The sequence below is a fragment of the Tachypleus tridentatus genome, chromosome 11 (assembly GCF_004210375.1).
Source record: "Tachypleus tridentatus isolate NWPU-2018 chromosome 11, ASM421037v1, whole genome shotgun sequence".
In the NCBI taxonomy this organism is placed as follows: domain Eukaryota; kingdom Metazoa; phylum Arthropoda; class Merostomata; order Xiphosura; family Limulidae; genus Tachypleus; species Tachypleus tridentatus.
In genome coordinates, this window is record NC_134835.1 from 5,840,131 (window position 1) to 5,855,002 (window position 14,872).

The 14,872-nt window shown below is 36.0% G+C and overlaps 1 protein-coding gene across 1 annotated transcript in view; it reads right to left on the bottom strand.

Annotated features, from left to right (window-relative positions):
• The window catches only part of LOC143231637 (uncharacterized), a 36,708-nt gene that overhangs the window by 8,343 nt on the left and 13,493 nt on the right, over positions 1–14,872 (bottom strand). Inside the window, exons 3-5 of the mRNA XM_076466174.1 lie at positions 4,575–4,620; positions 3,771–3,895; positions 1,112–1,235 (exon numbers count right to left, since the gene is read on the bottom strand). Of these exons, the coding sequence (XP_076322289.1) occupies positions 1,112–1,235; positions 3,771–3,895; positions 4,575–4,620 (295 nt within the window). The remainder of the gene's footprint in view (positions 1–1,111; positions 1,236–3,770; positions 3,896–4,574; positions 4,621–14,872) is intronic.

The following is a 14,872-nucleotide window of genomic DNA, read 5'->3' on the forward strand; positions in this document are numbered from 1 at the left end:
ACGTTTTAGTGTTCTGTGTTTGACGCTTGTTTGTTAACCGCTATCATGAATAACTTAGACCGAATCTAGATTTTCTATTTGTGGTACGTTTTTAGTTCCAATAACTCCTTCAGTATGATTTTGAAGTGTCTTACATTATAATAATAAACATCAACACTTCCACGACTTGGGGTGATCTTTAATGCCAGATTTTTTACGAGTTCTTTAAATCATGCTTTTGTTTTAAGATGGATCAGAATTTAACTTCAACAAAAACAGCGCATGTAGTTGTGGATTAGATACAAGCGTCCACAAACAGGGAAATAACTAGTTAACGGTTTCATAGCCACAAACACTCAGGTTTTTTTAAACCTTACAGCGAGCGGTATTAACAGCGACTTTATAAGCGTTCCTGGTTGATGATGCTTAGCTCCTTTAGCAGCATCACGTCTTGACCCTGGATCAATTTATCCGTAACCTTTGACCTTTGATTTTAGTTCATTTACAGTGATTCTAATCTATTAACACTTACAGCCGTCATTCTCAGATAATAGTTATTAACGAGCACGGTCACAGAATAACGTCTCTGAGTTCAGATTTGAGGTTCTATGGTTCACATTCCGCTGCCCCCAAAAAGTTAAGACTATGTACGCGTTACAGGAGTGACAGTATATCCCACTAGAGTTCGAGGAATTCCAATTGTTTGTTTGTTTATGAATTTCTCGCAAAGCTACTCGAGGGCTATCTGCGCTAGCCGTCCCTAATTTTGCAGTATAAGACTAGAGGGAAGGCAGCTAGTCATCACCACCCACCGCCAACTCTTGGTGTTGTATACCTTTACCAACGAATATTGAGATTGACCGTCACATTATAACTCCCCCACGGCTGGGAGAGTGAGCATGTTTGGTGCGAACGGGATTTGAACCCGCGACCCTCGGATTACGAGTCGAACGCCTTAACACTCTTGGCCATGCCGGGCCAGGAATCCGACATAAAACAAAAATGAATCAAAACTGAGCTAAATATATAGGTGTGGACTACACAATAAACACATATTTAAGTTAATCCAATAGAAGAAACTCATATCTAAAACTTGAATATCTACAGCAACAGTGAAACCACACCAGCTTACCTGAAGACATAAAGTATGGAATACGAAACCGGCCAGACAGAACTCTATCACGGAGCACCTGCAGATTGGTGCCATCAAACGGAAGAGATCCACAAACAAGGACATAAAGAACCACGCCAAGACTCTGGAAAAATACATAATTCTCGACATTAATACTGAGTAATCAAACATCGTGTTTATAGCAGTTTTAGGTAGCGCCCTCTGTACTAAACTGGAATACTTCCTGGCTTATAGGATGTCTTAGTAATACAAGGAATAAGACTATTCGAATTTTTATGTAAGAATAACGAATAAACCGCTGTTAATGTGACAAAAACCACAAAGTGTTTTTAGTTTTATTGTGTTATAACCTATTGATAACCATTATTAATCCGTCTAAAAGTTCTGTGCAATGAACTTAATTTGAAAACATTTCTCACTCTTTATGAATTTCCGTTGTTTATTATTGTTTCATGTATGCTACACCAAGTTGCTTTGAATTAAACAAATTGAAAGTGTAAAAGAGAAATCCAAGACGATTACACGAAACAATTTCGAAATGCTGTCTTTTTCGCCTCTCCAATTTTTATGTATGACTTTTGAACAGGTAAATTTCTAGTTTCCAAAGCTCCAGAGAGAAAGTGTTATTGTAATATATCTACATGCTTTTTAACACAGAAAATCTTTGAAAAGGTATCAGAATTCACTTGGCGTTAAATATTTCTATCTTATATTATTCATCAAAATATAACATCAGTGAAAGTTCAGTCAAACTTCTAGTTTCTGTACAATGAACAACTACGATAAACAAAACTAATTGTTTTCATTGAACAATTTTTATGTTAAATCATTTTTGTTTTAGTATGGTGAGCTTTTTCCAGAGTATCTAAATGTAGAATGTTGGTCTTAAGATAATGACTAGATTGTCTTATTCTAAAATACATCATGGTAATGGTGAGATAACAACTATCTTGTGTCATTCTAATATATCACAAGTTGATAATAAGATAAAGGGTATCTAGTGTTATTATAGTATGTATCAAGTTGATAGTACGATAACTTGTATCTAGTCTTATTAAGGTATATAACAAGTTGATAGTAAGATAACCAGTATAGGGCCTTATTACAGTGTATAACAAGTTGATAATAAGGTAACCAATATCTGGTATTATTCCAGTATACAACAAGCTGACAGTGAGATGACCAGTAACTAGTTTTATTACAGTATATAACATGTTGATAGTTGGATAACGTTACCAGGATAAAAACATAACTTATAAATGTTAAAAAAAATTACAATTTATTTTGAGCAGCAGGTAAAGCAATGATTTGTATTAGAACAACAACAAAAGCAAACATCTAATTAATTTTGTATGATAGACATTTGATTTGTTAAACTTGTGCAAGATGACGTTCTAGCTTAACAAGTGTTTATAATTTATTGTGATGTAATTCCACCAACCAACTACAAAATAATTTGGAAATCACAATAATAAACGTCTATCCTATCACTTGGAGAAAATATAGTTTTGTATACTGTGTGAACATAACATTTTAAGTATATTTTGCGAAATATACGTGTTACAGCCTTTGAAAGGAATCCTGTACCAGTCGTAGTCACGCCATCTGTTGACGTCATGTACATATTCACCTTGCCAGTTCATGATATACGAGTAGAGAACTAAAACTACGGTCTAAGGAAATTGATTAACTGCGTTACGTTTCTATATATAAACACAAACTGTTCCAACGCTATTTTACTTTAAATATCAGCAATGCGGTTATAATAATCATGAGCATACGTTTCACGATGAAAAAAACAAAACTGAAACCTAAGGCACATTTCGTTTTTGTTGAATGTATAATGAAAGTCATAGAGCACTATTGTAATAACTATATTTAAAGTTTGTTCATATATTATACTTAAACGCTTACTCGGCATACAAAGCTACAGACAAATACCATGAACGATAACTTCCTTTGAAACCTTAAATAGCATCTGATTCATTATTTCTATTAATTCTTAAATTACTTTCAGCAGTTATATTGTTATATTGTTCAAATGGCAAAACATTGAAAATATATGATAAATTTCCAGTACTTACATGCAATAAACATGGAAGGTAAACTTCGGTTCAAAGTTCAACACCTACCCACAATAAACATGAAAGGTAAACTTCGGTTCAAAGTTCAACACCTACCCACAATAAACATGGAAGGTAAACTTTGGTTCAAAGTTCAACACCTACCCACAATAAACATGGAAGGTAAACTTCGGTTCAAAGTTCAACACCTACCCACAATAAACATGGAAGGTAAACTTTGGTTCAAAGTTCAACACCTACCCACAATAAACATGGAAGGTAAACTTCGGTTCAAAGTTCAACACCTACCCACAATAAACATGGAAGGTAAACTTTGGTTCAAAGTTCAACACCTACCCAATAAACATGGAAGGTAAACTTTGGTTCAAAGTTCAACACCTACCCACAATAAACATGGAAGGTAAACTTCGGTTCAAAGTTCAACACCTACCCACAATAAACATGGAAGGTAAACTTTGGTTCAAAGTTCAACACCTACCCACAATAAACATGGAAGGTAAACTTCGGTTCAAAGTTCCAGTACTTACCCACAATAAACATGGAAGGTAAACTTTGGTTCAAAGTTCAACACTTACCCAGATATCAATTTCCGGACCAACATATTTTTTTCCTTCGAAAACCTCTGGAGCTGCATAAGGTGGACTTCCACACCACGTGGTCAGTTTGTCAGAGACTGAATAAAAATTGCTGAACCCAAAGTCTGAAAAATGGAAACAATTAGTTAGCACAAGTCATAAAATTTATTGATACAAGTTTCAACTATATAAAACATATAAATAAACATTAAAACTTCTTATCAATTTTAAATTCACTTCTGTTAGATTTTTTTTTGAGCGAGGTTAAAAAAAATTACGAAATAATTGAAAATCAATAGGTAACCTGATATATTTAGATAGGATTATCAATATATAACCCAATGTAATCAGATAGATTTTCTAAGTCTTCAGATGATGAAAGTTTCGTTTGACAAAAAAATATTATACATAAAGCAAATAATAAATAAAGTAAGATGACGATGACCTAGGAAGGTCAAAACATTGTTCTCTCTTTATCAATAAAAGTGTTAATACCCATACCAGCTGTTCTGATACAAATAAACCAAATGTAAAAAATACACGAGATAAACTTGGTTGAAAGTCAGAAATAGGGTAATTAAAATGATTATGCTTAAGACAGCACAATGAAACATATCGCACGTGAGACATGGAGTAATCAAGCCGATTGGCTAAAATACGTTAAATACTAATCAGTCTCTACTAATCAATACATTAAAATGACTTGCTGACAGAGACATACGAAACTGTGCTATAATTCTATGAATTTTGTCGTCTCAATTGTAACAAAATTATTAAAAAGAAATATTAATACTTATGAAGTACCTGCAATTTTGATGTTCAAATTATCATCCAACAACAAGTTCTCGGCCTGAAAGAAAAGAGAAAACCATAATAATAAATATTACACATCAATATATTTTAGTCCCATAAAGTACAACCAAAATTATTTATTTCAAAATGTCTCATTCCAGGAAGAGATTCTTAAAGAAATCTTTCCTTCCTCACAAAGAGTAAACACCCTAAGTGGTGTTTAAAATATTTATCTCTCTGAAATACTTATCCAACGCATGTATTAACACTGTAGTGTTAGCCTTTTATATTCGTTTTGTATGCACAGCTACAGAATAAGCTCACTGTGCTCTGTCCTCCAGGGATATCGAAAACTTAATTCTAGCGATACAATCATTCAGACTTTTCAGTCCCCCACTGAAAGGTAACCAGTCCTCTACACACTACCACTCACCATCCATAGTAATGAGTTGACTGTTACTATTATAATGATCTGTAGAGAATATTCTATTGTATAGCACTGCTCAGCGTGGGCCTTGCTAGCTATTAAATTCAGAACTTTACTATATGCCTATCACATCCACACATCCAGTTCTACTGTGTTACTGAGTAAGCTGGATACATATCTACACATCCAGTTCTACTGTGTTACTGAGTAAGCTGGATACATATTCACACATCCAGTCTACTGTGTTACTGAGTAAGCTGGATACATATCTGCACATCCAGTTTACTGTATTATTGATTAACCTGGATACATATTCACACATCCAGTCTACTGTGTTACTGATTAAGCTGAATACATATCTACACATCCAGTTCTACTGTGTTACTGAGTAAGCTGGATACATATTCACACATCCAGTTCTACTGTGTTACTGAGTAAGCTGGATACATATCTGCACATCCAGTTTACTGTATTATTGATTAACCTGGATACATATTCACACATCCAGTTCTACTGTGTTACTGAGTAAGCTGGATACATATCTGCACATCCAGTTTACTGTATTATTGATTAACCTGGATACATATTCACACATCCAGTCTACTGTGTTACTGATTAAGCTGAATACATATCTACACATCCAGTTCTACTGTGTTACTGAGTAAGCTGGATACATATTCGCACATCCAGTTCTACTGTGTTACTGAGTAAGCTGGATACATATCTGCACATCCAGTTTACTGTATTATTGATTAACCTGGATACATATTCACACATCCAGTTCTACTGTGTTACTGAGTAAGCTGGATACATATCTGCACATCCAGTTTACTGTATTATTGATTAACCTGGATACATATTCACACATCCAGTCTACTGTGTTACTGATTAAGCTGAATACATATCTACACATCCAGTTCTACTGTGTTACTGAGTAAGCTGGATACATATTCACACACCCAGTCTACTGTGTTACTGATTAACTTGGATACATATTCACACATCCAGTCTACTGTGTTACTGATTAAGCTGAATATATATCCGCACATCCAGTTCTACTGTGTTACTGAGTAAGCTGGATACATATCTGCACATCCAGTTTACTGTATTATTGATTAACCTGGATACATATTCACACATCCAGTCTACTGTGTTACTGATTAAGCTGAATACATATCTACACATCCAGTTCTACTGTGTTACTGAGTAAGCTGGATACATATTCACACACCCAGTCTACTGTGTTACTGATTAACTTGGATACATATTCACACATCCAGTCTACTGTGTTACTGATTAAGCTGAATATATATCCGCACATCCAGTTCTACTGTGTTACTGAGTAAGCTGGATACATATCTGCACATCCAGTTTACTGTATTATTGATTAACCTGGATACATATTCACACATCCAGTCTACTGTGTTACTGATTAATCTGAATACATATCTGCACATCCAGTTCTACTGTGTTACTGATTAAGCTGAATACATATCCGCACATCCAGTCTTCTGTGTTACTGATTAACCTGGATACATATTCACACATCCAGTCTACTGTGTTATTGATCAAGCTGGATACATATCTACACATCCAGTCTACTGTGTTACTGATTAACCTAGATACATATTCACACATCCAGTCTACTGTATTATTGATTAAGCTGGATACTTATCTACACATCGAGTCTACTGTATTTATTAAGAAACCTGGGTACATATCCACAAACAGAGGATAAACCATTTTTTACAGTTGATACAGGGCAAACCTGCATTGAACGAAACTTAATAAAGCACCGTGTGTTCTTCGAACCTATAACAGCATACTATTTTATATAGTGAAACTGACGTTGAAATTTGTGTGTGTGTCAAAATTCGCGCAAAAATACTCGAGATCTCCGACGGCCCTAAGTAATTTTGAAGCGTTAAACCTATGTGAAAAGTAATAAGTGAACACCATCTTCTGTCAACTGGCAGGGAACCCTTGTCAGAGAGAACAGTCATTCTTATAACGCAGACGGAGTTCCAAACCATGAGTTGTTGTTTTTTTAAATATTCTCAATTGAGCACGCTAACCTTAATACGTAACCCTAATTAAAAATAAATTACAAATTACAACTTGAGAGCCCGTAATGAAGGTAAAATAAGGTAATAATTGTCTTCTAGAAACAACCAATATTAACTGATACACCTTACACAGAAACTGAGATCGTTAGTAAATACTGAGAAAATTTCCATAATTTATCTCTATTTTAAGTAACTCGTTTGTCTTTCAAAGAATATTGTATAAAGGAACTTAAACCAGTTTGGTAACGCACTATTAAACATGCTACCCAATTATCGTCATTGTTGTCTTTTACTGTAGTGTTGAGTACGTTCAGCCCGTTCGTGCTTCTAAGTTATTCTTGATTGAGGTCATGTGACAACATGTGACAGATTTTGTTTTACTTATTAATATGAATACATGCAGTTTTGTTGTTTTTATAAGTTCACTGTTTATATTCGTATTCACGAAGGTAGATCGGATACTTCTTTCAGTTGTGTCGATAAAAATTACGAGTTCGATCCAACAGGGAATGTCTACAGTGGTAAATCATTTTAAGTATCAGTTTATATTATACCGCACGTGCACGTTTGTTTCTGCATGGTGAAGGGCTCTCCCGTAATAGTTCTTCTTCGCCACAACGACAAGGGTCGTTCTCGGGTCATCATTACTTACATGAGTGACAAGAGAGGACGAAGAGCGCTGCTTATTTCGGAGCACGAGACCTCCTGGAGTGTATGACGTAACTAATGTCGTCAAACTTCGTGGACCTCTATGGAATAAATCACGTGCTACACGAAATGAAAGAGATATTTTCTTACGTCTTGTTTAAAATAATAATAAAAAAACGATTAAACAGCAAGTACGTTGATCTGCCAAACAGAAAAAAAAAGAATAGAATTTTTTAGCTTTTCAAAATAGATTTACGTAGAAGCATTTCTCTGGTGTTTGTTTCAGATTTGTTCTAGAAATAAAGGTAACAACCGAGTCTATTGGTGTTGGGTGTTCGAAACTGATAAATGACTTACTATTAAATCCTTAGATTCAACAAGAACAGAAATGATAAAAGTCGTAAATAACTTGTGAAATAGCAATCACGAACATTAATTGTACTCAAAACAATGAATAACTTTTAAAGTGTTTGTACGAAATGGTATTTCTTGAGTGAATTATTACAAGGCTTTTAAAGAAGGAATCTAGCCTTTAATTAATGAATGGATGTTGTTATAAATAGTCAGAAGTTATCTTTAAATACTAAAATAAATTATCGAAAACTATGGGTTTTAAATATAAATTCACACCTGTTTCATTTACATTAGATTTCCACTTGCACAACAACTTCCAAGTGTTACAACTTGGAACACTATTTGCTTTATAATATACTATCCTAATCTAGCACTGTTTTTGTACAAGTTAAAAGGCTCTACTGTTTCTTTAAGATGAAACATTAATTATTAAAAACAATTCCAATGAAAGAACGAATCTGAGTGACGAAGGCAATTATACCATACATGTATTTATTACGTATGTAATACGTAATCATACATGTATGAACACACAAGAGTACATGAGGAGAAATCCTTACCGTCACAAATACAACACAAGAAGGACAAACTACCATCACTATTACAACACAAGAAGGACAAACAACCATCACTATTACAACACAAGGAGGACAAACTACCATCACTATTACAACACAAGGAGGACAAACTACCATCACTAATACAACACAAGAAGGACAAACTACCATCACTATTACAACACAAGGAGGACAAACTACCATCACTATTACAACACAAGGAGGACAAACTACCATCACTAATACAACACAAGGAGGACAAACTACCATCACTATTACAACACAAGAAGGACAAACTACCATCACTATTACAACACAAGAAGGACAAACTACCATCACTATTACAACACAAGAAGGACAAACTACCATCACTATTACAACACAAAAAGGAGAAACTACCATCACTATTACAACACAAGGAGGACAAACTACCATCACTATTACAACACAAGGAGGACAAACTACCATCACTATTACAACACAATGAGGACAAACTACCATCACTATTACAACACAATGAGGACAAACTACCGTCACTATTACAACACAAGGAGGACAAACTACCGTCACTATTACAACACAAGGAGGACAAACTACCATCACTATTACAACACAAGGAGGACAAACTACCATCACTATTACAACACAAGGAGGACAAACTACCATCACTATTACAACACAAGGAGGACAAACTACCATCACTATTACAACACAAGGAGGACAAACTACCACCACTATTACAACACAAGGAGGACAAACTACCACCACTATTAGAACACAAGGAGGACAAACTACCACCACTAATACAACACAAGGAGGACAAACTACCACCACTAATACAACACAAGAAGGACAAACTACCGTCACTAATACAACAGAAGGAGCACAAAGTATCATCACTATTACAACACAAGGAGCACAAAGTATCATCACTAATACAACACAAGAAGGACAAACTACCATCACTATTACAACACAATGAGGATAAACTACCATCACTATTACAACACAAGGACAAACTACCATCACTATTACAACACAAGGAGGACAAACTACCATCACTATTACAACACAAGGAGGACAAACTACCGTCACTAATACAACACAAGAAGGACAAACTACCGTCACTAATACAACAGAAGGAGCACAAAGTATCATCACTATTACAACACAAGGAGCACAAAGTATCATCACTATTACAACACAAGGAGCACAAAGTATCATCACTAATACAACACAAGAAGGACAAACTACCATCACTATTACAACACAATGAGGATAAACTACCATCACTATTACAACACAAGGACAAACTACCATCACTATTACAACACAAGGAGGACAAACTACCATCACTATTACAACACAAGGAGGACAAACTACCATCATTATTACAACGCAAGGAGGACAAACTACCATCACTAATACAACGCAAGGAAGATAAACTACCATCACTAATACAACGCAAGGAGGATAAACTACCATCACTATTACAACCCAAGAAGGACAAACTACCATCACTATTACAACACAAGGAGGACAAACTACCATCACTATTACAACACAAGGAGGACAAACTACCATCACTATTACAACACAAGGAGGACAAACTACCATCACTATTACAACACAAGGAGCACAAAGTATCATCACTATTACAACACAAGGAGCACAAAGTATCATCACTAATACAACACAAGAAGGACAAACTACCATCACTATTACAACACAATGAGGATAAACTACCATCACTATTACAACACAAGAAGGACAAACTACCATCACTATTACAACACAAGGAGGACAAACTACCATCACTATTACAACACAAGGAGGACAAACTACCATCACTATTACAACACAAGGAGGACAAACTACCATCACTATTACAACACAAGGAGGACAAACTACCATCACTATTACAACACAAGGAGGACAAACTACCATCACTATTACAACACAAGGAGGACAAACTACCATCACTATTACAACGCAAGGAGGACAAACTACCATCACTAATACAACGCAAGGAAGATAAACTACCATCACTAATACAACGCAAGGAGGATAAACTACCATCACTATTACAACCCAAGAAGGACAAACTACCGTCACTATTACAACACAAGGAGGACAAACTACCATCACTATTACAACACAAGGAGGACAAACTACCATCACTATTACAACACAAGGAGGACAAACTACCATCACTATTACAACACAAGGAGGACAAACTACCATCACTATTACAACACAAGGAGGACAAACTACCATCACTAATACAACGCAAGGAAGATAAACTACTATCACTAATACAACGCAAGGAGGATAAACTACCATCACTATTACAACACAAGGAGGACAAACTACCATCACTAATACAACACAAGGAGGACAAACTACCATCACTATTACAACACAAGAAGGACAAACTACCATCACTATTACAACACAAGAAGGACAAACTACCATCACTATTACAACACAAAAAGGAGAAACTACCATCACTATTACAACACAAGGAGGACAAACTACCATCACTATTACAACACAAGGAGGACAAACTACCATCACTATTACAACACAATGAGGACAAACTACCATCACTATTACAACACAATGAGGACAAACTACCGTCACTATTACAACACAAGGAGGACAAACTACCATCACTATTACAACACAAGGAGGACAAACTACCATCACTATTACAACACAAGGAGGACAAACTACCATCACTATTACAACACAAGGAGGACAAACTACCATCACTATTACAACACAAGGAGGACAAACTACCATCACTATTACAACACAAGGAGGACAAACTACCACCACTATTACAACACAAGGAGGACAAACTACCATCACTAATACAACACAAGGAGGACAAACTACCATCACTAATACAACACAAGAAGGACAAACTACCGTCACTAATACAACAGAAGGAGGACAAACTATCATCACTATTACAACACAAGGAGGACAAACTACCATCACTATTACAACACAAGAAGGACAAACTACCATCACTATTACAACACAATGAGGATAAACTACCATCACTATTACAACACAAGGACAAACTACCATCACTATTACAACACAAGGAGGACAAACTACCATCACTATTACAACACAAGGAGGACAAACTACCATCACTAATACAACACAAGAAGGACAAACTACCGTCACTAATACAACAGAAGGAGCACAAAGTATCATCACTATTACAACACAAGGAGCACAAAGTATCATCACTAATACAACACAAGAAGGACAAACTACCATCACTATTACAACACAATGAGGATAAACTACCATCACTATTACAACACAAGGACAAACTACCATCACTATTACAACACAAGGAGGACAAACTACCATCACTATTACAACACAAGGAGGACAAACTACCATCACTATTACAACACAAGGAGGACAAACTACCATCATTATTACAACGCAAGGAGGACAAACTACCATCACTAATACAACGCAAGGAAGATAAACTACCATCACTAATACAACGCAAGGAGGATAAACTACCATCACTATTACAACCCAAGAAGGACAAACTACCATCACTATTACAACACAAGGAGGACAAACTACCATCACTATTACAACACAAGGAGGACAAACTACCATCACTATTACAACACAAGGAGGACAAACTACCATCACTATTACAACACAAGGAGCACAAAGTATCATCACTATTACAACACAAGGAGCACAAAGTATCATCACTAATACAACACAAGAAGGACAAACTACCATCACTATTACAACACAATGAGGATAAACTACCATCACTATTACAACACAAGAAGGACAAACTACCATCACTATTACAACACAAGGAGGACAAACTACCATCACTATTACAACACAAGGAGGACAAACTACCATCACTATTACAACACAAGGAGGACAAACTACCATCACTATTACAACACAAGGAGGACAAACTACCATCACTATTACAACACAAGGAGGACAAACTACCATCACTATTACAACACAAGGAGGACAAACTACCATCACTATTACAACACAAGGAGGACAAACTACCATCACTATTACAACGCAAGGAGGACAAACTACCATCACTAATACAACGCAAGGAAGATAAACTACCATCACTAATACAACGCAAGGAGGATAAACTACCATCACTATTACAACCCAAGAAGGACAAACTACCGTCACTATTACAACACAAGGAGGACAAACTACCATCACTATTACAACACAAGGAGGACAAACTATCATCACTATTACAACACAAGGAGGACAAACTACCATCACTATTACAACACAAGGAGGACAAACTACCATCACTATTACCACACAAGGAGGACAAACTACCATCACTAATACAACGCAAGGAAGATAAACTACTATCACTAATACAACGCAAGGAGGATAAACTACCATCACTAATACAACGCAAGGAAGATGAACTACCATCACTGATACAACGCAACGAGGATAAACTACCATCACTAATACAACGCAAGGAAGATGAACTACCATCACTAATACAACGCAACGAGGACAAACTACCATCACTATTACAACACAAGGAGGACAAACTACTATCACTATTACAACACAAGGAGGACAAACTACCATCACTATTACAACACAAGGAGGACAAACTACCATCACTATTACCACACAAGGAGGACAAACTACCATCACTAATACAACGCAAGGAAGATAAACTACCATCACTAATACAACGCAAGGAGGATAAACTACCATCACTATTACAACCCAAGAAGGACAAACTACCATCACTATTACAACACAAGGAGGACAAACTACCATCACTATTACAACACAAGGAGGACAAACTACCATCACTATTACAACACAAGGAGGACAAACTACCATCACTATTACAACACAAGGAGGACAAACTACCATCACTATTACAACACAAGGAAGACAAACTACCATCACTAATACAACACAAGAAGGACAAACTACCATCACTATTACAACACAAGGAGGACAAACTACCATCACTATTACAACACAAGGAGGACAAACTACCATCACTATTACAACACAAGGAGGACAAAGTATCATCACTATTACAACACAAGGAGGACAAACTACCATCACTATTACAACACAAGAAGGACAAACTACCATCACTAATACAACACAAGAAGGACAAACTACCATCACTAATACATCACAAGAAGGACAAACTACCATCACTAATACATCACAAGAAGGACAAACTACCATCACTATTACAACACAAGAAGGACAAACTACCATCACTAATACAACACAAGAAGGACAAACTACCATCACTAATACAACACAAGAAGGACAAACTACCATCACTAATACAACACAAGAAGGACAAACTACCATCACTATTACAACACAAGAAGGACAAACTACCATCACTATTACAACACAAGGAGGACAAAGTATCATCACTAATACAACACAAGAAGGACAAACTACCATCACTAATACAACGCAACGAGGATAAACTACCATCACTAATACAACGCAAGGAAGATGAACTACCATCACTAATACAACGCAAGGAGGACAAACTACCATCACTATTACAACACAAAAAGGTCAAACTACCATCACTATTACAACACAAGGAGGACAAACTACCATCACTATTAGAACACAAGGAGGACAAACTACCATCACTATTAGAACACAAGGAGGACAAAGTATCATCACTATTACAACACAATGAGGATAAACTACCATCACTATTACAACACAAGGAGGACAAACTACCATCACTATTACAACACAAAAAGGTCAAACTACCATCACTATTACAACACAAGGAGGACAAACTACCATCACTAATACAACACAAGAAGGACAAACTACCATCACTAATACAACACAAGAAGGACAAACTACCATCACTAATACAACACAAGAAGGACAAACTACCATCACTATTACAACACAAGGAGGACAAACTACCATCACTATTACAACACAATGAGGATAAACTACCATCACTATTACAACACAAGGAGGACAAACTACCATCACTATTACAACACAAGGAGGTCAAACTACCATCACTATTACAACACAAGGAGGACAAACTACCATCACTAATACAACACAAGAAGGACAAACTACCATCACTAATACAACACAAGAAGGACAAACTACCATCACTAACACAACGCAAGGAAGATGAACTACCATCACTGATACAACGCAACGAGGATAAAC